This window comes from Melopsittacus undulatus, chromosome 10, assembly GCF_012275295.1.
Source record: "Melopsittacus undulatus isolate bMelUnd1 chromosome 10, bMelUnd1.mat.Z, whole genome shotgun sequence".
Taxonomy (NCBI): domain Eukaryota; kingdom Metazoa; phylum Chordata; class Aves; order Psittaciformes; family Psittaculidae; genus Melopsittacus; species Melopsittacus undulatus.
Genome location: NC_047536.1, coordinates 30769503 through 30797257, shown reverse-complemented (window position 1 = coordinate 30797257; position 27755 = coordinate 30769503). Strand labels below are relative to the sequence as shown.

General features: G+C 48.9%; 2 protein-coding genes across 3 annotated transcripts in view; both read left to right on the top strand.

The window, feature by feature from the left end:
- Nucleotides 1-20719, top strand: part of CEP250 (centrosomal protein 250) — a 28282-nt gene extending 7563 nt beyond the window's left edge. The window contains exons 11-29 of the mRNA XM_034067003.1: nt 301-483; nt 1519-1663; nt 1916-2062; nt 2246-2476; nt 4129-4322; nt 5172-5299; nt 5488-5657; nt 6177-6320; nt 6791-7092; nt 7697-7856; nt 8541-8853; nt 9083-9210; nt 9470-9590; nt 11013-11167; nt 12065-15004; nt 17217-17369; nt 17748-17834; nt 17987-18037; nt 20413-20719. Of these exons, the coding sequence (XP_033922894.1) occupies nt 301-483; nt 1519-1663; nt 1916-2062; nt 2246-2476; nt 4129-4322; nt 5172-5299; nt 5488-5657; nt 6177-6320; nt 6791-7092; nt 7697-7856; nt 8541-8853; nt 9083-9210; nt 9470-9590; nt 11013-11167; nt 12065-15004; nt 17217-17369; nt 17748-17834; nt 17987-18037; nt 20413-20700 (6040 nt within the window). The 3' untranslated portion in view covers nt 20701-20719. The remainder of the gene's footprint in view (nt 1-300; nt 484-1518; nt 1664-1915; nt 2063-2245; nt 2477-4128; nt 4323-5171; nt 5300-5487; nt 5658-6176; nt 6321-6790; nt 7093-7696; nt 7857-8540; nt 8854-9082; nt 9211-9469; nt 9591-11012; nt 11168-12064; nt 15005-17216; nt 17370-17747; nt 17835-17986; nt 18038-20412) is intronic.
- A 29-nt stretch (nt 20720-20748) lies between these two features.
- On the top strand, nt 20749-27732 carry FSIP2 (fibrous sheath interacting protein 2). 2 transcript variants are annotated; one of them, XM_031046981.2, is made up of 7 exons: nt 20750-23557; nt 23874-23999; nt 24170-24331; nt 24507-24596; nt 24899-25038; nt 25296-25428; nt 26937-27732. In XM_031046981.2, the coding sequence occupies exons 1-7, from the start codon at nt 23468-23470 to the stop codon at nt 27636-27638; spliced, it is 1443 nt and encodes a 480-aa protein (XP_030902841.1). In that variant the 5' UTR covers nt 20750-23467; the 3' UTR covers nt 27639-27732. The 2 variants fall into 2 exon arrangements, with proteins under 2 accessions (XP_030902842.1, XP_030902841.1); XM_031046982.2 differs by lacking the exon at nt 24507-24596 and having other exon boundaries at nt 20749-23557.
- Nucleotides 27733-27755: the final 23 nt, after the last annotated feature.

Genomic DNA, 27755 nt, shown 5'->3' with positions numbered 1-27755 from the left:
AGGCAATCTGCTTCCAGTTTGGGGAGTTCATAGGTGTTATGGGCAAAGAACTTGCCTGCCCTGCTGTGTGTATGCCTCCCTCTTGATGTGCTGCTTCTCTGAGTTCTTGTTCTTTGGATGCCCTTTCCTAGCCACTGAATGAAAACAAAAGCCTTCCTTTCTCTTTCCCTCTTCAGTTACCTTGTGAGGGAAAGAGCAACTTCCTCCTTACCGTGCTCCCTACAATTCCATCTTGGAATGACGAAAACGGGATCTGTGACTTTCAGGCCACTTCACTCTAACTGAGCCTTGTCTCTGCAGTGACTGTGCAAACCTAGAGAAAACCAGGGAAGAGTTACAGCAACAGCTTGAAGTAACAGAGCAAGAAGCCTCACGTCTGCGTCAGAGTAACACTGAACTGCAGCTGAAGGAGGATACAGCCCAGGGGGAAAAGGTGGAGCAGCAGCAGGCTCTGGAGAGAGCACATCACGACAAGGAGCTCCTGTGAGTGTTAAAGCTTTCTCTGGGCAGGTGGGGCACTGCTGGGCTTTAGGAGGCCCACATAAAGATAATAAATTTTGCATGCTCATCATTTGTAGCACAGAAATGGGAAGGGAGCACATGGGCAGGTCTGGCTGCCTCCTTGTGCTTTCTTTATGAGCCTTTAAAACCATCATTCCAAACCTGACCTGGGTAGTTGGTGACAGGCACAAGCTGAGAGAAGAGAGGTTCAAGCTGGATTTAGGGAGAACAAAAACTGGAACCATGAAGGCAATCATGCAGCAGAACAGGTTGCTTAGAGAGGTTGTGCAGAGGCCTCCTGGGGTCCCTGCCAGCCTGAATCATCCTGTGACCCTATGATTATTGGATTGGGAATTCACACACACACCTTCGCCTCTTGTGGGTTAACGGGTTAAAACTTAAACAGGAGAAGTTTAGATTGGATCTAAAGAACAAGTTCTTTACTGTGAGGGTGCTGAGGCCCTGGAATGGGTTGCCCAGGGAAGTTGTGAATGCTCCATCCCTGGCAGTGGTCAAGGCCAGTTTGGACAGAGCCTTGGGTGACTTGGTTTAGTGTGAGGTGTCCCTGCCCATGGCAGGGGGTTTGGAACTGGATGATCTTAAGGTCCTTTCCAACCCAAACTATTCTATGATTCTATGACCATGAATCTGACTTAAAAAGTCTGTCTTGCCCAGAGAAGAACTTGGGAATGTCTTGGAGCCAGTACATGAAAAAGGAGAGCAAGAGCTCACAGGCAGGAGCTGTGCAGCTGAACTGAACTTTTTGGAAACGTTCTGTGATTTCTGGAAGCTTGTTTTACTTTCTCAATGGCAAATGTTTCACCTCCATCAGTGACATCCATCAGTGACAAAGAGTGATACAGCTCTAGTCAGGAGATTCCAGCATTCCTTAGGTGTAGGCAGAAGGCTGTTAAGAGTCATTCATACTGCCACGTCCCGGGCATGGTACGTATGTGGGTTTTGGAAATGAGAATATATTTTACATTAAAAACTTGTTTGTCTTTCCCCTTCTCATAGGCTGAAGGACTTAGCTGCACTTGAAGGAAAAAATTCATACTTACAGAGTGAGTTGTTAATTGCAAGAGAGACACTGGAGGAATTGCACCTTCAGAGGGATCTGCTGAAGCAGGAGAAACATGAGCTTAGCATGGCACTGGAGAAGGTATGATCACCTTGTGGGAGAGGGAGTTGTGATAGCAGAACCATGACAGATGCTGTTTCTGGCAGTAGAAGACAGGGAAAATGTTGTTCTCCCGCTTGGAAAATGGTGACCGCACCATAGGGGCTCTCTGGGGTAGTGCTTAGTGAGAGTGCTGAACTGGGAGTACATCAGAGACATAAAAGGCAATGTGGAGCTGCTGCTGGAAGTCAGGGATTTTCCTGCCTTTCTTGTCATGTTCTTTTGTCCCTTCAGGCAGAGCAGTCAGTGGCAGAGTTGACAGGAGCTCAGAATAAGCTGAGTGCTGAAACAGCTGATCTGCGTGTTGCAACAGTGAAGATGAGTGGTATCAATGAAGCTCTTGCATTGGATAAAGTGCAGTTGAACCAACTTGTGCTGCAGGTGAGCAGAGTTGCCAAAGATCTTGCCAGGAGTTTGTCTCTAGTTGCTGCTGCTTCTCAGGCTTCTTGCCTTCCAGTGGTGTGACTGACAGAACATGGAAATGTTCCTTTACCTGTTCAAGCCAAACCTCCTATGGAGTAAATGTTCCTGTACTTTATTTCCTCCTTGCGCCTGTGCTTGTAGCTGGAGCAAGAGAATGAAGCTCTGTCAGTGAAAGCGGATGAGATGGAGAGAGCAAAGATCTCTGGCCAGGATAAGCTGAGCTTGTGTGAAAGAGCAAATGAAGAGCTCAGCACAGAGAAAGCCCATCTGGAGCAGTTGCTGAAGAAAGCAGAGGAGCAAGAGGAGGGTCTGCGGGTAGAGCTGAGGACCCTGGCAGAGGAGAAGGCAGAAACCCAAGAGAAACTGAGTCAGGTGAGACAAAAAACCTGTTGCTTTCTGGGTGGGCTTTTGACTGCTTGGTTCAGTGTAGCTGCATCTGTTGGATTCTGTAATGTTTTTGTCAAGGAGACCCTTGGTAGAGCTGGAGATCACAAAGCTTTTGGTTCCTTCTTGTTGGAAATGTATTGGTGGCTTGCAGAGCTGCTCTGCAATTCTCTGTGTTGTCCTCTGCTTCTATGGATTCTTTTAATCCACCTGTCTGTATTGACCTCTTTTTTTGGCTTTTGATAAACTGCAGAGATGATTGTGTTGTCCATGAGCCTGAGTGGGGCTCCTACTCTCATGTGTGTCAAAAGAAACAAACTGTGTAGCTCTTGTGTCCTTTTTCTGAAGCAAAACCCAGGGCTGCATGTTTCTGTTCATGCATTTTGTTGTGAAATCTGCTACTTTCAAAAGTCCATTGCTTTGAGCCTAGAGAGCAGGACAAAGCTGCGAGTCAATGCCTGCTGGTTTGTACCGCTGAGAATGAGAATGACATCTAGAAACTGTTGAAATTGTATTTTAAGACATAGAATCATAGAATAGTTTGGGTTGGAAAGGACCTTGAGATCATCCAGTTCCAACCCCCCTGCCATGGGCAGGGACACCTCACACTAAAGCATGCCACGCAAGGCTTCGTCCAACCTGGCCTTGACCACTGCCAGGGATGGAGCATTCACAACTTCCCTGGGCAACCCATTCCAGTGCCTCATCACCCTCACAGTAAAGAACTTTTTCCTTCTATTCAATCTAAACTTCCCCTGTTTAAGCAGCTTTGTGGCTGGAAAGCTGCCTGGGAAAAAGGAGCTAGGATGGATGTTAGTCAACAGCCAAGTGAACATGAACCAGCTTGTGCCCGGGTAACCAAGAAGGCCAAGAGCATCCTAGCCTGTTATCAGAAATAGTGTGGCAGCAGGATGAGGGAGGTGACCATCCATCCCTCTGTACTGGGCACTGGTGAGCCTGCACATTGAATCCTATGTAAGTTCTTGGCCCCGCTCTACAAGAGAGACACTAAGATGCTGGAGTATGTCCAAAGAAGAGCAACAAGGCTGGTAAGGGGTCTGGAGCACAAGTGTGATGAGGAGCAGTTGTGGGAACTGGGGTTGTTTAGTCTGGAGAAAAGGAGGCTCAGGGAAGACCTCGCTCCCTACAGCTGCCTGAAAGGAGGTTGCAGTGAGGTGGGGTTGGTCTCTTCTCCCAGGTGACAAGTGCTAGGACAAGAGGAAACAGCCTCACGTTATGTCTGGCGAAGTTTAGACTGGGTGTTCTGAGCAGTTGCTTTTGCTCAATCTCTCCTGAAACTTCCCAGCATGGGAATAGATTCTGATGGAATTTTAGTTTGCAGGGTGTCAGTTCTGGAAGATGCAGTGGTTTTTGCATGAAACACATAGCCTGAGGTATGTATGTTTGCCCTGAAGGAGCTGTCTGGTCCCAGGCAACCCAGTATGGCCGTACTTACCACTTTCAAGCTAACAGTGCCTTTTGGCACTGTCCTTTTGGCAGCCCAAGGTATGAGTGCAATGCGCAGCTGATGCTCCGAAGCTTTCAGCCCCCAGTACAGGAGTTCTTTCTTGTCTGGCTCCTTCGGAACTGGCACTGGGTGGCTCTGCACACAACTCTCCCTGTCTTTTGTCCTGGTTTAGGTTTACCACCAGCAAGAGTTGGCCAGAGGTGAGCTGGAGCAGCTGCGCCAGGAGTCCTGTCACCAAGAGCACGCGCTGGCCAAAGTGTCCAAAGAGAAGGAATTGCTGGTACATGAGAAGGCTGCCCTAGAGGTGCGTCTGGCAGCTGTGGAGAGGGACAGACAAGGCCTTTCAGAGCAGCTGGAAGAGGCCAGGTAAAGGCAGGGAGGAGACCCGAGGCAGGATGTTATCAGATGTCTGTAATTGTAGAGATGGGAATCATTCCTTGAGGATTCACTGCATCCTGTGTGCTTCTTGGGTGTTTTCACCTTCCATGGGCAGAAAATGGTAGAATCTTGAGCAAAATGGAAGAAAAAGGTATAGCATGATTTGTACCAAAGCTTCTCTTTAAAAGAGGGCCAAGCTGTTTGGGCTGTTGCCTGCATGGTTAGCAATGCTTGGAGAAAAGTAGCAAGTTTCCCTTGAACTTCCATCAGTTTAAACTGAAGGATACCTATCTCTCTTGTTCAAATAAAATCTAGTTCATATTTGTTACAAATGCTGCTGCAAGCATGAGATTTTACGGTATCATCTGCTGTATTTCTTTAGTCCCATTTAAACAGAAGGAAGCTGTAAAATTACCTGCCTAGAGCTACATTATGAACTCCATTAAAATGTCATGACTCAGGCAGGGAAATACTCGTTCTGTCCCCCTGCACAGCCTCTGTGAGCAGAGGCTGGGCTTTTGCTTGCTGGCACAGACTTTGTGGGCAGAGCTACCCATGTGTCATAGATCAGACAAGAACAGTTTAAGGTTTGGCTATTGAGATCCAATTCAGGAGGTCTTACTGTGTATTGTAGGTCACAAGGAAGGCCCAGGCATTCCCTCAGAGGAGCCTGCATTGCTATATTAAATGATATAAATATGCTCCTTGTATACAACTTTCCGTGCAACCCATTTTCCATACTGAGTGGTAGGGATCTTGAATGATTTCTTACTGGAGTAACGCCTTGTGGGTGTCAGGAGCAAGAAACTCATTTCTCTTTGTATTCCTAACTTGCAGGTCAGTGAAGGACACCCTGGAATCCAGGCTGTTTGAGGCTCAGCAGCACTTGTCTCAGCTGGAAATTTCCAGGAGTCAGCTGGAAATGCAGCTACACACAGTCACACAGGCCAAGGAGGTGATCCAAGGTGAGAGCTTCATGTGCTTGGTTTCTGGTGAGCCTCCTGCCCAGAAAATATGGTATAACAATAGCTCTGTGCAGTGCTTCTGAGGAGTGAAGGAGCTGGAGGGAGATCCCTCCTCCACTGAAATTCACATTCAGTAAAGTCAGACCCGTTTCTTTGTAGACTTTGAATGTTGCCCTTTGTGTTTGCAGGGGAAGTGAAGTGCCTTGAATGGGAGCTGGAAACAGAGAGATCTCTGATGAGGCAGGAACGGGAAGACATGACACAACAGCTCCTGCAGACAGAGCAACAGTATGACAATACTCTCAAACTGTGTCAAAGTGATCATGAAGTGGAAATAAAGAAGCTCCTGCAAGACCTGGTAGGGACCAGTACGGTTCTGAATTCTTCCAGCAAGCTTTGTGGGCTGGCTTTAGATTAATAACAGCCTGAGGGTGTGAAATGGCATCTGTCATAAGCTACATGTCGTAGGCCAGGCAGCAGAGCCAATGACTTGTACTTGAATACATGTCGAGACCCACAGGCCTATGGTGGGGCAGTAAATGCAGGCACAGATTCAGTGTGGGCCTAAGGCGAGTTCAGCAGAAGGGTGCAGCAAGGGGGTAGGATCTTTGCAGACTCCTGTCTACCATGAAGGTGACTCCTGACATTGCTGGCAACTGCTGTCACAGAAGCTTTCTTCCATTGTTTCTGTCCTTTCACGTGGTCAAGAGAGGTGTGAAATTTGGGCTTGAAGCCTCTGTAAGAGACCCCTTATTCCTGGTGCTTAAGTTCATGGCCTGTCTTGTGACTAGATTATCAGGCTACTGGTCCCTTTACTGAGGAAGAAGCTGAACCTGATGGCCAGTTGCAGTATCTTGCTGTCCCTTTGTGTTTACAGAACATCACAGAAAAGCTGCAAGCAGAGCTGCAGGAAGCTCAGAGTAAGATCAAGGCAGTGGAGAAGCAGCACAAAGAAGAACTTAAAACAATCAAAGAGGAAGCGAATGTCCTTCTTCAGCAGAGGAGTGCTCTACAGAAAGAGGTGACTCAAACAGCAATAGCTACCCCAGTCATCAAAGAGGTGGTCTCTGGCTGGTCTCCATCTTGCCTTTCCATTGCAAAGAGCAGGCTGATGGGGTAGTGCCTGGGGCTGCCATCATCCTGTGCTCTCCGTCTCCACTGACCTGAAGGAGACTTACTGATGAGCTGAATCTCAGCTGCTGCCCTGGGCAGAGGAGCTAGTCCTTGTACATGTTTGCTAGAATGAATCCATCATCAGAATGGATTTCTTGTGGCCTGTTGCTGCTAGCCTTGTTTTTTTAAGGTGTTTCTTTCAGTTGAACGTGATGACCCACTCAGATTTTTAAGCAAGTTGGCTCTCTCCATTGTGGATCTAGTATTTTCATGCTAGGGTGAAATTGAAAGTTGTCCTTTCCTTTTGCTCACACTGTGTGATATGGCTGCCTGGGATGAGGTGTAGCCTTTTGACTGCTTTGTTGTGTTTTACTTGAGGTGGCGGAGCTGACATCTCAGCTGGCAGCCTCTGAAGAGTCCCAGCAAGAGGTTGGCCGCAAAGCTCAACAAGAAGTGAGTGAGGCACAGGAACTGTCAAGACAGAAGGTGCTGGAGGTTGTGCACCTGCAGAAGGTCCTGGAGGAGAAGAGGAGTCGATGGGAGGAGGTAGAAGATCAGAACAAGGAGCTGCAGGTGTGTCTGCAGTCCTTGGAGGAGGAAAGGAGTCGATGGGAAGAAGTAGAGCGTCACAACACAGAATTTCAAGCCTCGCTGAAGGTCCTAGAGAGTGAAAAAGCCAGGTAAGTGAAAGCCTGTGAGACTCTCCAGTCTGTTTAATGAATTCCCTCTTCCAGGTCTTTGCATATAAAAGCGGCTGTGGCAGCATTTCTGACAAAGCAGAACTCTGAGTTCCCCATGTAGATGTCTCATTCTCTTGATGTGTTTCATTTTTGTTTCTTTTAATCCTTCAGTGATAGTTTTTCTGAAGACTATGGCTTTTGGAGTAGTCCTTTCCTTAAAATGTGTTTTGTTCAATCAGCATGTTCATAGTGTCAATGAAACTTCCAGGGGGTTCAAACCTGAAGCACACCAAAGGAGGCAGGAAAGCTGCAGTACAATGAGCTAGATGGATCCATCAGCTCCACCTCGGATCCAGTAAACTTTAAATATTAGGGATCTGTATCAGTCTTCCACCCTGACACCTTTGGTTGGCAGAAGCCATCTTAAAACCATGATTTTGAACTGATTCCCCACTGAGGTACCCAAGAAACAAGAGAGCTGAGCAAGCAGCCTGGTTGTGTAGACAAGCCTCAGACAAAGCAATTTTCCCCTTGGTGGTGGAAGTCCTAAGAGTTTATTAAATGTTATACTACGTAGTAATGGGTTGCATGCTCCCTCTCTCAGGCTGACCCTGTCTCTGGAAGAGAAGGAGCTGAGCCTCAAAGCGCTGGAAGAAAAGAACTCTGCCCAGCATAACGAGGTGTCTCAGCTCCTCTCTGCTCTTCACCAGGCCCAGCAGCTCCATTCAGACCACAGAAGGGAAATAAAAGAGCTCAACAAGCAGGTGAGCTGGGCACTAGCATCCTGCTCTCCTGGGAAAGCTTGTAGGCCCCAACTTGTTTTCCCTCCCAACAACATACACTCCCGTATTCTGCCCAGAGACATTGAGGCATTAACTCTCTAAGGAGAAATGGAAAACTCCTTTGAAGCTTCCCAGGATCTCTATTACAAATGTTATCCCCAGATGGTGTTTCTACCTTTATTGGGCACTAAGCAACCTGGTTATTGCAGAAGGGGTTATTGCAGTGTGTGGAAGGTGCAGCCAGATCATCTGGCCTTTTGGAGATGCATCCTAAAGGATGCTGATTGTCTTCCCTTCTACTCCCAAGCATCCCTTGAAGCTGCACCCTCCATGCAGGGATGCTTGATTTGCCACCTCACTCTCTACCCAACCCCACTTCCCCACAAACCCGTCTCCACACACAGGAGAGCCTCATTTCTGAGGTTGGAAAGCATGAAAGCCAGACAGTTTGGCCATTCATTTTGGGATGGGGAAACTTACTTTTGGCCCCTTCACCTCCACATACCTGTTTCTAGCTGATTTTGCTCTGTTTGAGTCCTTGGCTTTGAGCTTTCTGTTTCCAATGTGGTTTTTGCCTGAAGTAATTTTTCCTTCATTCCTTGTACTTCCCACTCTTCTGCCTCAAGAGCAGCCCTGTTGCTGAGGCTCTGTGCATCTGTGTTCCAGATAGAGTCACTGCAGGAGGTAGTGCTGGAGAAGGAGGCTGGCCTGGCAGCTCGGGAGAAGCAACTGCTGCAGGATCTGGAGGAATCTCGAGCAGGCGAGCGGTGCTTGAGGGACTCTGTGCATGTGCTGGAGGCTGAGATGTCTGAACTGCAGCTGAGGCTTTGTAGCACAGAGAACAGAGCAAAGGCATTGGCTGTGGAGTGTCAGCAGGCTAAGAGTGCCCACTGTGAAGCCCAGTCCCAGCTGGACAAACTGCACTGGGTTCTGCACCGCATGATCTGTGACAGCAGAGACTTGGTCACCTGGAGTTCAGGCAAGTGTGGGAGACTGGGATAAAAAGTCTATAGGGCACATAGAGGAGAGCAGATGGAGGGAGGTGTGGTTCTTTGCAATCCTGATGGGATAGAATCATCCTTTCAGTTTAGGCTGCTCAAGCCTTGGGAAGGTTTAAAGGCAGTGCCACCTTCTCCTGTTAATAAAGAGACCTCATGTGTTGGAAACCCTTCCATTCAATCTTGAAAGAGAATGGCTTCTCTCTTCAGAACAGGGTCATATCTGGGATCTGACTGTTTCTCAGGCCAGAGACCTCCCTGCAGAGCTCACAGTGGACAGAGTGGCAGCAGCCCTGCAAGACCTGCGCCAGCACCTGAAGCAGACTCAGCTTGATCTGGTAACGTGTGTCCATTGCATCCAGAAGCCCTGTACCTCTGCTAGCCTGAACTAACAAGCAGATTGCCAAAGCCAGAACAGCTGTAAATTCTTACAGGTTACATTGTCTTTCTGCCATAGGGAGAATGGAGACTCATGATCACATTTACTGTCCAGTTGTCCCCTCCCACCGTGGCTATTTCTGCCTTGGTATTTGCACATCTTTGTCTCCTGCCAGCAGTGTCTCTGTGAGGTGATACTTCCCTTCTTCCCCCTTCCAGAGTGATTCAAGGAAGAAGATCCAGGACTTTGAGCTGGAGCTGAGTGAGAGGCAAGCTGAGAGGGACCGTTTCAGTGCCCACAATCAAGAGCTGCAGAAACAGTTGGCTCAAAGTCAGGAAGGTACAGCTCCTCCTTTCCAAGCCACTGACTGAGCAGCAGGGATCTCTCATACCAGGCAGGGGAAACACACGGTGCCTGAGATGATAAGAGAAGGAGAACAATAAGCATGACACTAACCAATAGAACCATGTGAAGGCTTTTCATGGAGAAAGATCCCATGTGCCGCTGGTGATAATGTGCAGACATGGTGCCTTTCAGGTTGCGTGTCACTGCTAAGGTGCAGCTTGATGCCTCACAGCATCCTTCTCTGTATGTTCTTTAAAAGCACCAACCAGTAAAAAGCCTTTTCTGTCTTGACTTTGTTTTCCTCTTAGATGGCAGATTCACAGAGCTCCTGTTCAGTGTTGAGCTCCTATGTATATGTTTGAGCTCCTCTATCCTTCTTACCTGTTTTCTTGCTGATACTGATATCATGTCTGAGCTCACTGCCATAGCAAACATAGGTTTTCACATCCCTGGCCACTTCTTTCTTTTGCCTTTGGCACCATGTTAACACTGTGTTTATCTATAAACTGTTTTCCTGTGTAGCTATCACCTCTTCCTCTAATCTCTGGGCCCGCTCAGAGCCTCCAGGGTATTGGCATCTATATCTCATATGGACAGGCATCACTGCTCCTTTTTCTGTCCTTGTTTTCCCACTCTCCCCATCAGATTTGCTTTTTCATCTCATGTCTTGTTTTCCTTGTCTCAGACTACAGGAAGAGGGAAATGTGGGCATTGCCCAGTGCCTCCCCCACAGGTTGTCACTCGCTCATGTAGTACCTTTACCTGATCAGTATTTCTTCCTGTTCCCTCTCTGAGATGAAACTGCCTATCGTTTTGCAGAGTCTTTACAGGACAGTAAAGCCTTAGGTCATCACTTTTGCTGCAGCATCTATAGTTCTTACTACATATGGTAACAGCTTGTAGACTTTAAATTCTATCACTGGGTGGATCCTGTTTGTCCCACTTGGTTCTTTCCATCTTTAGTTCCCGTCTGTTAGTTTAATTTGTACACTTCAAGTACAACATTGGTGTCTGGCCTTCTCTATTTCATCTCTTAAGTCTTCCCAGTCAATTAACCGTGTCACAGTCAGTCTTCACTTTTGCTGCTTCTTCCTTTTCATTTAGCACAATAGATCTGACTCTTATCTACTGTCTCTCTCCTTGTTTCATCGATGTCAGTTCTACCTGCACCTGACGCTGTGGATGACATGCTGCCATGCTCTTAGCCCTGGCCTTTCAACAAGCAGAAGAGCAAACATGTTTTCACATTGTTTTGAACCCTGCCACTTGAATTCTTCTCTTCTCTGACTGAATTTTCCTTGATTTATGTCTGCTTTGAAAGTCCTTGTGGGCCTGGAAACCACAAGCAGACAGATATTACATTTTCTCTGTCCTTTGGTCTTGCTTTCCCTCTCACCTTCACCTTTCTGCTTGCAGAGACACAGATGGCAGAACACAAGAAGAACTCTCTGCAAGTTGTCCTGCAGGAAGAGGCCACTGCTTTAAAGGAGGAGGCTATGAGTCTACGTCAAGAGGTGGCATCTTTGGAAAGGAAACTTGAGAGCGCTGAGGAGCAAAAAAAAGATGTCATGGTGAGGCTGGCAGATGCTGTGAAAGGCCATTCCTTACATTTCTTTGGCCTTCTGTTAAGAATTCTAAAAGATCAAGTTTCCAGTTGCATCCTTCTGAATAGTTAGGAAAAGCTGCTGCAGTCACATAAAACCCCAGTTCTGATTCAGGGTGCTTCTTTTCCTCAATTCTGAAGAATTTTGCCTTGAAGCTTTAGTGAAAGTAATTTTCAAACTTGTCTCTCTTTACAGTTCATGCTTTGTCCAGTTATTTTGTCCAAATCCAGATGTAGATTTCTAAATACTGAACTGGAAAGAGGGGTGAGAAGACCAAGTCTGCTAATAGAGAAAACTGTTCAGTGTTACCTAGCTGAGAGGAGACAGTGGGGAGAAAGTAGACAAATTTGAGAAACCAAAATGCTGATCCAGCTAAATATGTGTGTCTGCAAGGGGTAAACTAGATCTGGTTTCAAACACAGAATGACAGACACTGATCTTACCTTACTCCTTCTAGAGAGGACAGTGGCATTCTAGAGGATGAACCCATGACAATTCTGCACAATAGAGGTTCAAACAAATAATAAAAAGGGAAATGAAGTGTTCTCTTTTTTCTTCCTAATAGAGTGGCATCATTGAGCCCCTGCCTAAATCGTGCTTAATCTGGACTTTAAATGCTGGCTGCAGTTGTGGCAGCTCCTCCTTGAGAGAACACACTGGAGCTGGGTTCAGGGAAGGGCATAAAGGAAGGTGGAACTGGCTGAGTCAGCTGGGAAAGGTACAACATATAGGGTGGCACAGCATCTCAAGAGGCAGAGAAAGGGCAGGCAGCCCTTGACTGCTGCTAGAGCAGGAGTCAAATCCAATACGAAAAGCAAACACGTGGCAATGGAATTTTTGAACCTTTTTCTCCCTGTTTTGCAGCACGAACGGGACAGACTGCAGGCAGTTAAAGAGAAACTAGCAGGTGAGATAAAACTTCTTCAGGAATCAGTGTCAGCCTCTGAAGCTCGAGCAAACACAGCAATAGACATGAATCACTGCCTCGAACAAGAGCTTCAGACCACGTTGTCCATCTTGAAAATTAAAACTGAGGAAGTGGAAACCCAGCGGGAGAAAATCCAGATGCTCCAGAAAGAGAGATCGGAGATAAAAGCTTTGCAGGAGACCCTCACTCATATGACTGCTATCCTGTCAGAGAGGGAGGGAGAAATGAAGTTATACCAGGAACAGATGAGAATGCTGGAAAACCAGGAAGAAGTACATAAAGCTACTCTTGATCAGTTTATTAAGGACATAACACAGAAAACCCAGAAGGTTGCAATCCAACAAGAGCAGATACGGGAGCTGGAGAAGCAGCAAGAAATGCAGAGGACCGAGGTGAGAAAGATGGGCAAAGAGTTGCAGGAGAGAGAGCAGGAGATCAGGTTCCAGCAAGAGCAGATACAGGAGCTGGAGAAGCAGCAAGAAATGCAGAGGACTGAGGTGAGAAAGGGGAGCAAGCAGCTGGAGGAGAGGGACCTAGAGATCAGGTCCCAGAAAGAGCAGATACAAGAGCTGGAGAAGCAGCAAGAAATGCAGATGGCTGATATGAGAAAGGTGAGCAAGCAGCTGGAGGAGAGGGACCTGGAGATCAGGTCCCAGCAAGAGCAGATACAGGAGCTGGAGAAGCAGCGAGAACTGGAGAAGATTGCTGTCAGCAAGGTGGGCATAGAGCTGCAGGAGAGAGAGCAGGAGATCAGGTCCCAGCAAGAGCAGATACAAGAGCTGAAGAAGCAGCAAGAAATGTGGAGGGCTGAGATGAGAAAAGTGAGCAAGCAGCTGGAGGAGAGGGACCTGGAGATCAGGTCCCAGCAAGAGCAGATACAGGAGCTGGAGAAGCAGCAAGAAATGCAGAGGATTGCTGTCGACAAGTTGAGCAAAGAGCTGGAGAAGAGGGATCAGGAGGTCAAATTCCAGGAAGGGAAAATAAAGATGCTAGAACAGCACGGTGCATGCCAAGTGAGAAATCTGCTTCTGGATCTTGATCATATGAAAGGAAACTTGAAGGAGAAAAACTCAGAGCTTTTATCTCTGACTCAGCAAATTCAAGAACTGGAAATGCACAGAGAAGAGGTGAAATCTCTGCAGGCAAGCCTTGAACAGCTGAGGGCAGGTCTCAGGGACAGAGAGAATGAGTGTGATTCTCAAAGGGATCAGTTAAGACTCTTGCAGCAGTACAAGGAGCAGCAAGAGGGGCAACTTCAAGAGCTTCATGGTAAAGTTGAAAAGATGGCACTTTCTTTATCTAAGAAAGATCAAGAGCTTGAGTCACAACAAAACCAAATGCAGGAAGTTGAAGAAACCATGGAAATGCAGTTGAGGACTCTCCGTGACCAACTGGACCAGACCTTAGAAACCTTAAAAGGAAAGGACAGACTCATAGACATCCAAAAGCAACAAATGAGAAGCTATGAGGAAAAAACAGAAGAAAAGTTGCATGTCTTACACAGAGACTTAGAATACACTAAGGCAATACTTAAAGATAAGGATGTAATGATTGAATCTCAGAATGAAGTGATTGAAACCTTCCAGAAACAGGAACAAGACTCTGAACAGAAGAAGAAAATTCTGCAACACCTTGAAGTGGCACTGAAGGAAAAAGAGCAAGAAATTTTATCCCTTAGAAAGCAATGTGAGGCATGCAAGGAAAAGGAGGAAAAGCTTGAAGCTGAGCAAACAAATCTTCAAGCTACAGAAGTGACTCTGAAAGAAAGAGAAAAAAGGATAGGGGTTCTGGAGGAGGCTGTCTCTGAGCTTCAGCAGCAAAAGGAGGAGGCAGCAATGCAGGCTAAAGCCATACTGCAAAAACTAGAACATGCAGAATCTTCTCTAGAAGCTAAAGATCAAGAGATAATGTCCTTGCAGGAGCGTGTGCAGGACCTTCAGGAGCAGAAAGAGTTAGAAAGTAAGCAGGCCAAGAGTGTAGAGCAGGATCTAGAAGAAATGAGTGGGATGTTGAACGAGAAGTGTTTGGAGTTCCTCAAGCAGACAGAGCAAATGAGCATGTTAGAGCTTCAGGGGGAAAACATGAAAACAGCACTAGCATCATGGCAGAAGCAAGTGAATCTGCTTGAGGAAGTGGTGAGGAAGAGGGATGAAGACAATGAAGCTCTGAAGCAAAAACTCCAGCACCAAGAAGAGGAATTAAAGACCTTGCAGAATCTCCAGCTTAGGCTAACTGAGAGCAATGAGGCAGTTAGACATCACCGAGAGCAAGAGAAGGTCCTGGAAGAAGTCTTGTCTGAGAGGGAGCGAGAAACCAAGGCTCACGGTGAGCAAAACGAGTTAAAAAAGGAAGTAAGAGCTCTTCAGGAAGATCTCCAACATGTTCAGCAGACTCTGACCAAGAAGGATGAAGAGATAAAGTCCCAGCAAGACAGAGTCAGGAATTTAGAGGAGACTCTGACAGGAAAAGAACAAGAGCTTCAGAGGCAAAGCGAACTCCTAAAACAATTCACATCAGTTTTGCAATGGAAAGATGAAGGGGACACCCTAAAGAAACTAATCCAAAAACTCCAAAAGTGGGAGGAAGTGGAAGCAGAGAAGAAGAGAGTGCTCCAAGAGAGAGACCATTCGTTGCAAAGGCAGAAGGAGCTAACCCAGCAACTGGAAGATGAAAGGAAGGCAAAGGGGAAAGAATTGGAGCGTGTGATTGCTATTTTGAAGCAGACTGAAAGTGGAGAAATTGAATGGAAGGAGAAAGCACAAGCCCTGACTCTTGCCCTTAGGAAGTGTGAATTGGCCAATGGGACTTTGAGGAAAGAAATAGCCATCCTACAGACTGCAGTTTCAGAGAGGGACACGGACCGGTTTCATCACCAGGTAGGCACTATGATTGTCAGTCAACTCAAACATCTAGAAAGGATTCTAATGATGTTTCCCATAAATGTATGAGAATATATATCCCCATGAACATAGAATCTGCAATCGCCCTGAGCACTGCTCATGTGCTGCACTTGGGATGTGTCCATGGGGTTGGAATTCAGCCCAGCCACGTCCTCCAGCCGTGCCCATCACGGGTGAGCCCATGTGAGAACCTGAGCCCCATGGGCAGCAAAGGCTGCGAGGGCAGCACAAGATGTGGTGCCAGCAGCGTGTGTCCAGGGCTGCCTGCTTCAGGAGGGGTCTGCAACAGCTCCACACCTTGAACTCGCTCCAGGGCTGCCTTGGTTGCAGTGATCAGGAGATGGTCAAATTCGAGCTCCTCAGGACAGTGAGAAGGGCGTGCAGCAAGCTCACTGCCCTGGACTGCAAGAGAGCAGACTTTGGCCTCTTCAGGAACCTGCTTAGGAAGGTTCCATGGGATAAGGCCCTAGAGGGCAGATGGGTCCAAGACTGTTGGTTGATGTTCAAGGATCTCCTACTGCAAGCTCAGGAGTGTTGCATCCCAACTAGAAGGAGGTGCAGCAGGAGGGCCAGGAGACCTCCTTGGGTGGAGAAGGAGCTGCTGAGGAAAGTTAGAAGGACACAAGAGGCTTGTAAAAGGTGGAAGCAAGGACAGGCAGCCTGGGAATAGCACAGGGATGTTGTACAGGAAGTGAGGGACCAGATTAGGAAAGCTAAGGCCCAGTTAGAATTAAACTTGGCTAGGGATGTTAAAGATAACAGGAAGGGATTCTATATGTACCTGGCGACTAAAGACAGACTGTTGACAACGTAGGCCCCCTCCAGAAGCTGTCGGCAGAACTGGCTGCCCCGCATTTGGAGCAGGCTGAGGTTCTGAATGACTTCTTTGCCTCGGTCTTCAGTGGCAAATGCTCTGACCACACCACCCAAGTCTCGGAAGGCAGAGGCAGGGAGTGTGAGAATGAAGACCCTAGGCCCACTGTAGGAGAGGATCTGGTTCAAGACCATCTTAAAAACCTGAATGTACACAAGTCCATGGGACCTGATGAAATCCATCCATGGGTCCTGAAGGAGCTGGCAAAGGAAGCTGCTAAGCCACTGCCATCGTATTTGAAAACTCGTGGCAGTCTGGTGAATTTCCCAATGACTGCAAAAAGGGAAATCTGACTCCCATTTTCAAGAATGGGAAAATGGATGAGCCGGGGAACTACAGACCAGTCAGTGTCACCTCTGTGCCTGGCAAAATCTGAGAGCAGATTCTCCTGGAAGCATGCTCAGGCACATGGAAAACAGCAAGGTGCTTGGTGACAGCAGGGCTTCCCTAAGGGGAAATCCTGCTCCATCCCTGGCAGTGTTCATGTCCACTTTGGACAGAGCCTTGGGTGACATGGTTTAGTGTGAGGTGTCCCTGCCCATGGCAGGGGGGTTGGAACTGGATGATCTTAAGGCCCTGTCCAACCCAAACTATTCTATGATTCTAGGGTGTTTTCAGAGATATCAATGTCTGAGATGCATGTTTTCCCATGTATTCAAACCAACGGAATTTGTACTATTGCCAGGTCAGGTTAAAGGCTTCATTGCACATTCAGGGTGTAGTTTTGGCACAGTCCAAAATGCAGGAAGGCGAATCAGTGTGGATTTGTCCAAGATGATCTGATCTAGGTACTGGCAGTGGAACTGCTGCAACAGCCTGGGACTGCCAATACTTTTAGCATTATGTTACTATATAAACATATAAAAAATGCTACTAATAAAAAGCATTGCACATTTATACATTATTTGGCAAATATTACCATGAGCCCGATCAGGATGGTGACAGTTACTGGAATCTATTGATAGAGAAGTGAATTTCTTCTCTGTTGAAGCAAGGAATTGACAAGGGCAAGACACTTGAAAACCATGGAAGATTTCAGTGGTATCCATATAGATCATTACAGTGCTGGTATCAAGACTCTATAGTATTATATATGTATCAGCAGAGCAAACAACTCTGTTTCACTGAGGTGATCTGGAGGAAAGCTCCTAGGAAGAGTGTGTGTTATTTTGGCTTGTGGACCAGGAGTAGGAGAAGGGACTTAGCACTGTCCATTTCTGAGTCCTGTCACTCTCCCCAGCTTGCTGATTCTAACAACTTTCTGACCTTCATGTGGCACCAGCTCACATAATCTCCTTTGAATGTCCTCCCCAGGCTGTTACAGAAGGAGAGCAGCAATCATGGCTCTCAGAGAAGAGGCTCCTGTCGCAGCGGCTGGAACGTCTGCAGCAGCAGGTCGCAAGGCTGGAATTTGAGAAGACTGAGCTGAAGCAACTCAATGCAGAGCTCAGGAAGACTCTTGAGCAGGTAAAACAGGCTTTCTCTGCCTGTGCTAAGCCTTATGGTCCACTGGAACACAACACATTCCACAGACAGCACTCTGGAGTCCCCTGCTTGTTTCCTTCCCTCTCCCACTTCCCCTATACACATTTTTGTATTTTCTCTCTTCTGGCTCCCCACTGCCCCCCTTCTTGCCCAGTATCCCCATACACTCTCTTGTGTCAAGAATTGTTTCCTCTCGTGCTTTCTCTTCCATAATTGCTTCAGGTAGCTTTTTGCCCCTAACGTTCCCTAGTGCAATTAACAGTCTCTGAGCAGAAATCTCCTTGCCATGATGTCCAGAGACCCTTTTGCTTCTTGTTTGGTGGCAGGTTTCTCTGACCCTTTCTCCTATCCAACGTGCAGGTGGAGTGTGAACGGAGGAGGCTGAGGAGGTTTTACCGTGATGGATCGCTGCCATCTGACAAGCACAAGATGCCAGCTTCAAAACAGGTGAGAACAGGGTCTCTCTCCTCAAGGAAGAGGCTATGGCTATACAGAGGAATGATTGCAAATCCTAGTGGCAGACCTAGTAGGAGCTGAATATAGACAATGGCCCTGGTCAGACTAGAGACTAATAAGAAATCCTTGTGTTCCCTTCACAGGAGGAGTCTCATGCACACTGCAGTCATCAGTTAACTGAGTTGCAGAACCAGGTGAGGAGGAGGAAAGCTTTCAGCAGCAGCTGCTGTGGCTGCTGTACTGATGGGCACAACTTTGTGTGATGCTACAGCCCAAGTTTTGTTTGGCTGGCAGGAAGGGATTACACTGGGCAGAGGAAATACTCAGTCAGACACATCTGTTGGCCATGGGCAGACAGCATCATTCACTTAGGTCTAGTCTCTGAGTTGCCTAAAGGTCAGGCAGGGTGGGAGAGGGATGAGAGATGATTCATAAGACTGGAACTTGACAGAAAATAGAGAATGTTCCGAGGATGTAAAGGAGGGTCACAAAGATGCTCCAAGGGCTGGAGCATCTCTCCTGTGAAGACAGGCTGAGAATGTTTGGACTGTTCAGCCTGGAGAAGTGAGGGCTCTGGAGAGACTCTGTAACAGTCTTCCAATACCTAAAGGGGGCCTACAAGAAATCTGGAGAGGGACTTTTTACAAGGGTGTATAAGGATAGGACAAGGGCAATGGCTTTAAGTTGCCAGAGGGGAGATTTAGATTAGATATAGGGGAGATTTAGATTAGATATTAGGAAGTTCTTCCCTGTGAGCATGGTGAGGCACTGGCCCAGGCTGCCCAGAGAAGCTGTGGCCACCCCATCATAATGTCAGTGTTCAAGGCCAGGTTGGACACAGGTGCTCAGAGCAAGGTGCTCCAGTGGAATGTGTCCCTGCCCAAGGCAGGGGTTGGAACTGGAAGGTCTTTAAGGTCTGTTCCAACCATAGCCATTCTATGATTTTCCCACTGAGTCTTACTCATGCTGCTGACTCTTCCTGTTTTCCCTTGGCTCAATTAACAGTGGAACTTGTGTCTTATCAGAGCTTCAGGGAAATGAGGCAGTGCCAGAGCTTATAGCCTTCAGGCAGTCATTAGTCTTGTATTGCTATTCTGTGCTAATCACTATCCCAGTATTGGGCAGAGTCAGAGACCTAAGCATTGTAGAGACATTTGTTTTATCTGTGTAAGAATGCGCATTCCAGGTACTGAACCCTATTGCATCCTTTGACAGTGGTACTGGCAGTAGCAGCAGCCGCCAAACTTCTCTTCCATGTACTTTCCCGGGGCTGTTACACTCTGGTCTCCCCGAGGAGGTGAACCTTCGCAGGTGGTCAGAGCAAAATGTATGTAAGATTTGTGTGAGTCAAGTGTGTGATTAGATCTGACGAGTGAGCCAAGAACACTGCTGTAGCCATCAAGGTATATGTTAATCAGATAAAGATATATTCCTTTGCACCAGGAAGCCTCAGTGTCTGGAGTTCTGTTGCTACAGAAAATAATCTGCAGCTCCTTCCCCTTGTGGCTGCTGTGCCTGCCTGCACTGTGGACCTGCTCCAGCAGCTCAGCAGGAAAAGTGAGGTGCTCTACTCCAAAATAGTCCTCAGCTGGTTACTCAGGGCACTCCTCTGGGTCTGGGGAACAGCAGAACTGGAACTTTATCTCCTGCTTCCTGGGAGATGCTCTTTGCAGCAGATGGCCACTTCTCCCATTCATACTCTGGGTTACCTTGTCATGGGAGGGTTTTTCAAGCCCAGTTTCCCAAAGGTGCCCTTACTGTTTCAGAAGGCAGCTCAGATCTGTCCCTCCCTTCAGTGGAAGTGTTCCTAACCTATGCATATTGGTTGTTGTAAGACATCCCTTTGATGTCTTACTTTCTGTGTGCATCTCTTCCACTCCCAAGCAGTCAGAGGGCAACATGCCAGAGCTGCTGGCACTGCAGTGCCAACCTAACAGCACATGAGAGCTGTGGTCTCTCCCACTAAAAGGCCCGGGAGGCACAACCCTGTGTTGCCAGGAAATAATTGAGTTTGAGGAGTTTCAAGGCCTCAGCAGTCCTTTGAGGATCATTTTCCTCCTGGGCTTTATTCATCACATTATGCTCTGCTCATTTGTGAAACACTTTAGTTAGGGAAAATGGGTTTGCATCCTTTCTGTGTGGTAGCTGTCAAGCTTTTAAGCTTGTTCATAACACAGCCTTGTTTTAAACTTGTTCAGAATCTTCAGTACCTTGTGTAACCAGTAGCACTCCCAGTGAGGAAGCAGCTTGTGGCACTGAACTGTCAATAGCCCAAATCTGTTGAAAATAGCGATCTGGACTACTAAATCCTGTAGGAACCTTCCTCTTTAATACACATATAATGTGTTGGTGTCACACATGTGAATGGAATGCCAGCCAGAAACTCAAAATTGCTGATAATCTCAGTTCAGTGCACAGTGACTCTGGGAACCTGTTATTTCCCATTCCGCAAGGACAAAGTGTCAAGGCTGGAATTAGAGGGTGGATCTTTGCAACACCCAGTATTAAGCAGCTATGGATGGTGCAGACAGTGTGGGCTTGTCTGAGCTCGGCCTTTTGCCTCTTCCAGGTTTCCCTTCTGCAGACACAGCTGGCACAAGAACGAAAATACAAGCAGGACTACATTGAGTGTTGTGCAAAGACCAGCCAGGAGCTGTCAGACCTTCATCAGGAGCTGTCTTACTCCTTAGCAACGGTGCTCAGGGAGCCCAAAGCTGCTGTTCTGGAGGCAGAGACTCGGAAGCTGGGTCAGTCTCTGAACCTTAGCTTGGCACTAGTACCTGTGGACCATCAGTCTCCTGGGAGACAGCTGTTGCACTCAACAGCCAGATCTGGCACAAGTGATGACCTGAGCTAACGTGACGAGTATACAGCAAAAGGCCTCTGTAGCAGCCGAGTCGGGGACCTGCTGTAGCAGGTGAACTATGGCAAGGGCTTTGTTCAAGGCATGAGTCCCAAAGTAAGTTCAGTGTTCACAGCAGACTGCCCAGCAGAAGCAGTGGTGGGACAAAACTGGTGCTGGCTTATGTGGATGGGGTCAGTTGTAGGCCTGGAAAAGCAGGATGAACCTGATGAGCAGGTAAGATTTCCTCCTTTTTCCAAAGCGCTCCATGATAGCCTGCCTTGTCAATCTCCACACAGCTTTCCCCATCAGGATGTTCCTGTGTCTGCAGTTTCTGTACTGTATACAAAGACTTTGTGTCTGGATTTATTTTTTTCAATACACTTATTTCTCCAAAACACTGCACAGGCTCTTAGGAGAAATCTCCTTGCAATGATGTCCTGCTGCTCCTCTGCTTTCTTCAGGAGAGCAAAGGAAGAGAGCAAAGCTGCCTGTGTTGCAACCACTGCAAAAAACTGCTGTTTCACAAGTGAGGTGTGAGATTGCCAAGGAGAGCACCCAAAAGGCTGTTTCCAGAGTTGAGCAGCAGACGCAGAACTGATCAAATATGCCAGAACCATTGTCCTTGAAGTTCTGGAAACCATGAAGGAAGGTGTAAGAGGAAGAAAGGAGATCCAAGCAACAAAGAGAATCTTCAACCAGGGAAGGTCCTGACACTGCTCAGCCTTCCTGTGCCAGTCACACCTTCAAAGGAAGCAGGGACAATTGAAACGGGGGAGCTCAGGTACTCTCCTCCCATCCCTCCTGCAAGGCACTGAGTAAGGTGCCCAGAGGGCAGCAGGAGGCCTTCAGCAAGCCCAGGATTGTACCTCCAGAGCCACAGCAAGGTCTTCAGTGCACTTGTGGGAAACTGAATATACACAGGCCAGAGAGCACAGGGAGGCTTCCAAGGCAGCCCCTGCCTTTATCACTGGAGCTGATGGGGAAGACAGTGACCAGGAGTCCCTGCTGAATGGAAGGAGCCACGAAGGCTGCTAAAGTCCATGTCGGGATTTGCACAGGAGCAGGAGCAGCACCACCTCCAAAGGATAAAAAACACCCAGGAAGCATGGCAAGACAATCTGGGTGGGCAAATGGGACGAAAGCAGCAGCTTGAGTGGGCAAACAGGACAAACACTGCAGTTTGAGCAGTAAACGGCCATAACACTGCTGTTTGAGCAGGCAAATGCTGCAGTTTGTGTGAGCACAGAGGCCATGATGCAGCAAGACATGGCTGAGCTGCAGGAGGTAGTCAAATGGCTGAGGGACATCATGGAGGCTGGGAGAAGGCTGAAGTGCTGGCTTCAAGGCCAGACTTGGGGGGACCACTGCACAGAGCCCACAGATGTCCCTCCTGGTACACACAGAAAGGTGGGAGCGCATTAATCCAGCGGGCTGGGAACCTGTAACTGAAACAACAAAAGGAGGAGGAAAAGGACAAATAAAAGCAAGGAGCTTCCTCCAAAGCCTGCCATTCCCACCCAGAACCGCTTCACAGCTCTGCAGGGGGGCTAACGGGGTGTTACCTGCCACAACAGAACAACAGCCAGTTGCCCCACCAATAGAGAGAGCTACCAGTGCTTCCAGGAAAAGGGAGCGGGTGGTAGTAGTGGGTGACTCTATTTTGAAAGGTACAGAGGCACCCATCTGTCAACCTGACCCACTCAGGGGAGCTGTGATGCCTGCCCTGAGCTTGGAGCAGAGGTGTTGCCAAGAGACTGCCCAGTTTAGGTAAGTCCCACTGACTACTACCTGCTTCTAGTGGTCCATGTGGGTGCTGGTAATCATAGAACCAGCTAGGTTGGAAAAGACCTGTAAGATCATCAACTCCAACTATACTGCCAGGATTGCCAGTAGTGATAGAGCCAGCAGTAGTCTGGGGAGCATGACCCATGGTAGGGGACATGCTGTAGGCCAGAGGTGCTCTGTGGCAGCAGCAATGGTACCTCTGAGGTCTACAGCCTGTGGAGGAGTCCTGGCAGAGCAGAAAGAATGTGTGAGAGGGACAGGGCAACGGAAGCGCAAGGAGGGGAAGGCAAAGCATGGTGGAGAGGAGCCATCCTGTACCCATGCAGAATGTCAGGCACTGCCTGCTACCTCCTGGGAGAGTCCGAGGGTGACTTGGTCCCCCCAGGCTGTTGTGTAGATACAGGACATGCTGGCTATCTATGGCATCCTTCATTCCCCACAGCTATCTGCTTTGTCCCCTGCCAGAAGGCAAAAAGGCGTGTGTGTGCTGGAACAAAGGTTCCTGGAACTCCATCTGGTCTTCCCAATAAAATCTCAGGAGCTCATTTATGACCTGGGTTTGGGCATTGCCTTAATTCCCACATGCTGATGGTAAAGCTTCTACCCGTTTTGACTGACTTTCTCTACAAATGCAGCTCTAGTGCCTGCATAGGAAACTGCATATACTCGGGCCAGGAGGCACTGCAGGCACTCTCACAGCTTCCAAAGCAGCCCCTGCCTACAGTTGGTCCAAAGCCTCCTGTCCGAGCAGGATCATATTTGTTCTTGTGCTGTTTCATGCTATTCACATGCACATGAATGGGTGTTCCAAATGTGTGGCCAGATGGGCTTCAGGCAGGCCCTGGCGTGGCCGGGCAGTTGCATGGCAACGCATCAATGGAACAATGGGGCGACTGCTTTACAGAGCAGCATCTGTGGTGGCTGCCACTGGGTGCCTCTGGAGTGAGATGTGCCAGCGCAGTCTTACAGCCCCAGGAAAACACTTGGAATAGCCATGGAGCACCCTCCCGCTGCTGGCCATGGAGGCACAGACATGCAGCCCAGCGCAGAGAGGAAGCGGGCAAAGAGGAGTAACAAGCTGATGGTGAGGACTTGGCCCAGCAGCCCAGGATATGTGAGGCTGCTCTAGGGCTTTCTGATGTGCTCAGGGAGCTGGGAGGGGTCCAAGAGTGGTTGGGAATGGTTTTCAGGGATTCCGGCCTCTCTGCCCAGCCCAGCTTGTGGCTAAGCAGGAGGGAGGTGGTGAGGAAGGGATGGGAGCTGTGAGGAAGCAAAGAGCAGCTTTTGATTGGGCTGCTCTTGATACTCCCCTTGGTTGGAGTCTTCTGAGAGCCTTTCTGGCAACTGCCATCTGGGTGGGAGGTTTATGGAGGTAATGTCTGATGCCTCCCTCTTTTTAGCTCAGGAGCAGGAGACCGTTACCGGCAGAAGGACGTACTCACCTGCTGGATCTGCCGCTCGGCGTCAAGATCCCTCTGCACCCCAGCACCAAGCCTATCTTCTGCAGGGCAGTACTAGGGGCAAAGGTAAAGGAAATGGGAAGGGGTCGGAAAGCTCTCCATTTTTATGGGGTAGCCCTTCAGTCTGACAGTGCTTGGGGGTAGAGGGAAGCTCCTGGCTCCCTGGTGCAGAGCCGTTGGTACTTCTTTGCTGCTCTCTCCTCCCTCCTTCATGCTCTGGAAACTGTCTCTTGCAGCTTTTCCAGTCTTCAGGCTTTTTCAACCTGGAAGATCCCTACTGCCGCCTGCTGAACATGGAATACAACAGCCTGCATGACCCACATCTGCAGGCCTACCACCATCGCAAGGACCACCTGCAGATGCTGAAGAGAAAGGGTTGCATCACCTATGATGGCAAAGTAGGTTTGAATGGTGGGCTGATAAAAACAGCCCCTATCAAGCGGGATTCCCAGAGCACTTGCTGCAGCCACTGCTTGCTGGTGGATGGCACGGGGCTGTGGGGCTCACATCCCTGGGAGCACAAGTAGCTGGCTTGACAATTCCTGGGGGATTTCTGCCCTCATCTTTCCATAGGTGGTTTGCACTTTGAAGCAGTTCAATGAGTACAGGCAGTATCTGGTCAGGCTCAAGGTGGATACGGAGAACATGTTCAGGCGAGAGGAGGTAGGCAAAGTGCAGTGTTCATGGACACAGGTCAGTGGCATGGTGACAGGGGCTTGTGGCATCCTGAGGAGGTAGCCAGTGCAGGAGAGGTGAGGGCTTCGCTGCTACGTGAGCTCGTGCAGGGCTGGGCACGGGCAGGAAGGGTCCATACAAATATGCAGGGTGCTGAGGGAAGCATTTCTCTTCTGTCCTGCTTGCGTGGCTGAAGCAGGGCACTGTCCTGAGCCCATGGGATGCCTCAGCATGCAGAGGCATGAACACTTGTCCAGCAACAGTAAGTCACAACCCATGTCACCTTTCAGCACGAGCTTTGGCAAGAACTGGACGAATTAGAGGGTGCTGCTGATCTGCCAGATGAGCTGCACATTTCTCAGCTGCGAGAGTGGCTGGTGCACGAGCAAAGAAAGAGGTTGCCAAGTGAAGAGAGGGCAAGGAGAGAGAGGTAAGAAAAGGCCAAGTAATGCTCGCTCCTGAAGAGGACCCGTGGTCCCTGAGAGAAAGTGAACAAACCTCACTTGTGGAAGGCTGTGAACACATTGGTGCAATCTGGGTTTGGAGCCTTGGGCAGGCAGCTGGGATTTGCTGTGGGTGCTGCCACAGCAAAGCAACCAGGAGTGGGATGATGGGAATGGCAGAGCAGGAAAGGGCATGGGCAAGACAGAGCAGCTCCTTCTCAGCTGCTTTCCTGTCTCTTGGCAGGATTCTCGCTGCCATTGAGAAACGGATCAGTAGACTGGAGGCACTGGAAAAAGTGCAATACCTCTTCCAGCGAGCCGGCTGCAAAATGAATCCAGGAAAGAGGAGAGACGCAGCCAGCACACTACAGGGTGCGGTGAGTAGGAACTGCCGGGTGCTGGGGACCACCTCCGCTGTGCACAGCGCTTTGGTACCCAGGTCTCAGGAGAGGGTGTTCGCGAGCACTGCTCGGTGCTGAGGAGATTGTGCTTGTGTGTGATGTCAGAGACAAGAAGCGGGGGGCACATTACACTTTGCCATGGTGGTATCTATGCCAGGGTGAAGGGTTTAGCTCCTTGTGCCATGGCAGTCAGGCTGTCAAACTGCAGAATGGCAAATGATGGCAGAGGACAATTTCAGATCGCTGCTGTTCATGACTCGCAGCTTCTTCCCAGATTTGCACGGGGCTGGCAGCCCATGGTAGACTTCAGGCTGCCTCCTGTCCAAAGGATCCTAGAATCAACCAGGCTGGATAAGACCTTTTAAGATCATCAAGTCCAGCAGTTCCCCAGCACTGCCAAGGCCACAACTAACCTCATCTACATGGTTTGTGAACACTTTCAGGGACAGTGACTGCACCACTGCCCTGGGGAGCCTGTTCCAGTGCCTGACTCTTGGTGGAGAAATTGTTCTTAATATCCAAACTAAACCTGCCCTGGTTGCGCTTGAGGCCGTTTCCTCTTGTCTCATCCCTTGTTCCTTGGGAGCAGAGCCCAGCCCCTCCTGGCTCCATCCTCCTGTCAGGCACTTGTAAGGGAGCCATCAGGTCCCCCCTGAGCCTTCCCTTCTCCAGACTGAACCCCCCAGGTCCCTCAGCCCTTCCCCATCTCTCTTGTGCTCCAGGCTCTGCACCAGCTCCATTGCCCTTCTCCAGCCCTGCTCCAGCACCTCAAGGTCTCTCTTGTAGTGTGGGACCCAGAACTGAGCACAGGATTCCAGGTGCAGCCTCATCAGTGCCAGTATATTTGCTTGGGCTGGCAGATAACAACCAGGTGCCCCAAGAAAAAGGATCATTTCTGTTTCTGCTCTGAAAACAACCATTCTTGGCATTTGGCCTCAAGAAGAGTTAAATGGGCTGCTCTGGTTCAGGGCAGCACTCTTCAGCCGAGAGTGGCTGAGACCCGTGGCAGAAGAGACTGGAGCAAAGAGCCTGCTGTAGCATCTTCTATGGTTTTCCCACTTCTATTCAACTCTGCCCAGTGCATCCTGCTTCTAGAGCCAGTGAGCCCACAGGAAGTACCAGTCCCTGTGGGTACCCACTGTGCCCAGGGGCATGTCCTCCAGCCACAACCAGCAGTACCCAGGCAACCACTAGCTTGCAGTTCAGGGTCCATGGCACATAGTTCATCGTGCTGAGGTCCAGTGGGGCTACAGTGCCCTTTGCTCTAAGCAAAATAGCAGTGCTTGGTTCTGAGGAGCACTGGTGACACTCGTCTCCTGGCCATGGGAGACCAGAAAGCTCTGTGCTGGGTGGCCTATGGAGAAACCAGAGCTTTTCAAGCTTGATTGCTGAGACTTTGTCTGGGCAGGGGTCTTGTGAGGAGGAAGAGGAAAGCAAACCAAGGCAAAGGAACACATTCACTCATTATCTGCTCCTCATTTTAGCCTTCTGAGTGTGCCAGAGAAGCAGCGCCTGAGAACATATCCCAGCTGCAGGTTTCACTGACTGAAGAAGAGGAGGAGCTTCGAGACTTGGCTGAGGACAAGGTCAAGACAGTGATGGCGCAGGATCAGTCCCACCATGCCTCAGGGAAGGCTCCCTATAGGGTCAAAGGAAGGTTGTTTGCCGTGTCCAGTCAGGCAGAGCTTTTGCAGGTTTACATGGATCTCCAGGACAAAACTAGACTGGTGGCTCAGGAGATTGTGACAGCAGTGTTGGAGACCTTGTTGGAGCATTTGGCATCCAGTGGGCCAGGTGCCAGAAGAGCCTCCGTAGTGAGCAAATCTGGAGAAGAACCAGCAGCCTCCAGCAGAGCATCTTTGCAGACTTGCATTGATGGAATGACAGTAGAGGCTGTTGACAATGTTAGCTCCATCTTGTCATCCTTTGTAGGATGCTGTTCATTTTACAAGTGCCTGAACTGTCAGGATGTGTCAAGGCCAGGATCACCCCGACCGCTGCAACAGCAGATCCCAGGAGCAAGCGAGGCAACGTCCATGCAAAGCCCGGCTACTGTCTCCAGAGCTGAGCAGCAGGATGCAGAGATCGAGTATGTCAGAGCCGTTGTCCTTGAAGTTCTGGAAACTGTGAAGGAGATGTTAAAGAAGAAAAGTAAGCACATGCCAAGAGCCCCACGCAGGCTGTAGGAGCCCCTGCAGCCCAACTCATTACAGAGGGAAGTGGATGGGGACCCAAAGAGATGGCCCTGGGCAGCTCCAAGAATAAACAGTTTATTCCCAAGGGCTTGCTTGTGCCTATTTATT

What these genes read in the sequence shown, in the direction of transcription:
- FSIP2 (XM_031046981.2), top strand. Translation starts at nt 23,468, where the DNA reads ATGGAGCACCCTCCCGCTGCTGGCCATGGAGGCACAGACATGCAGCCC. An exon ending in GCATCACCTATGATGGCAAA is followed by an intron (nt 24,332 to 24,506) that starts GTAGGTTTGAAT and finishes ATCTTTCCATAG; the next exon opens with GTGGTTTGCACTTTGAAGCA. An exon ending in CCAGCACACTACAGGGTGCG is followed by an intron (nt 25,429 to 26,936) that starts GTGAGTAGGAAC and finishes TCCTCATTTTAG; the next exon opens with CCTTCTGAGTGTGCCAGAGA.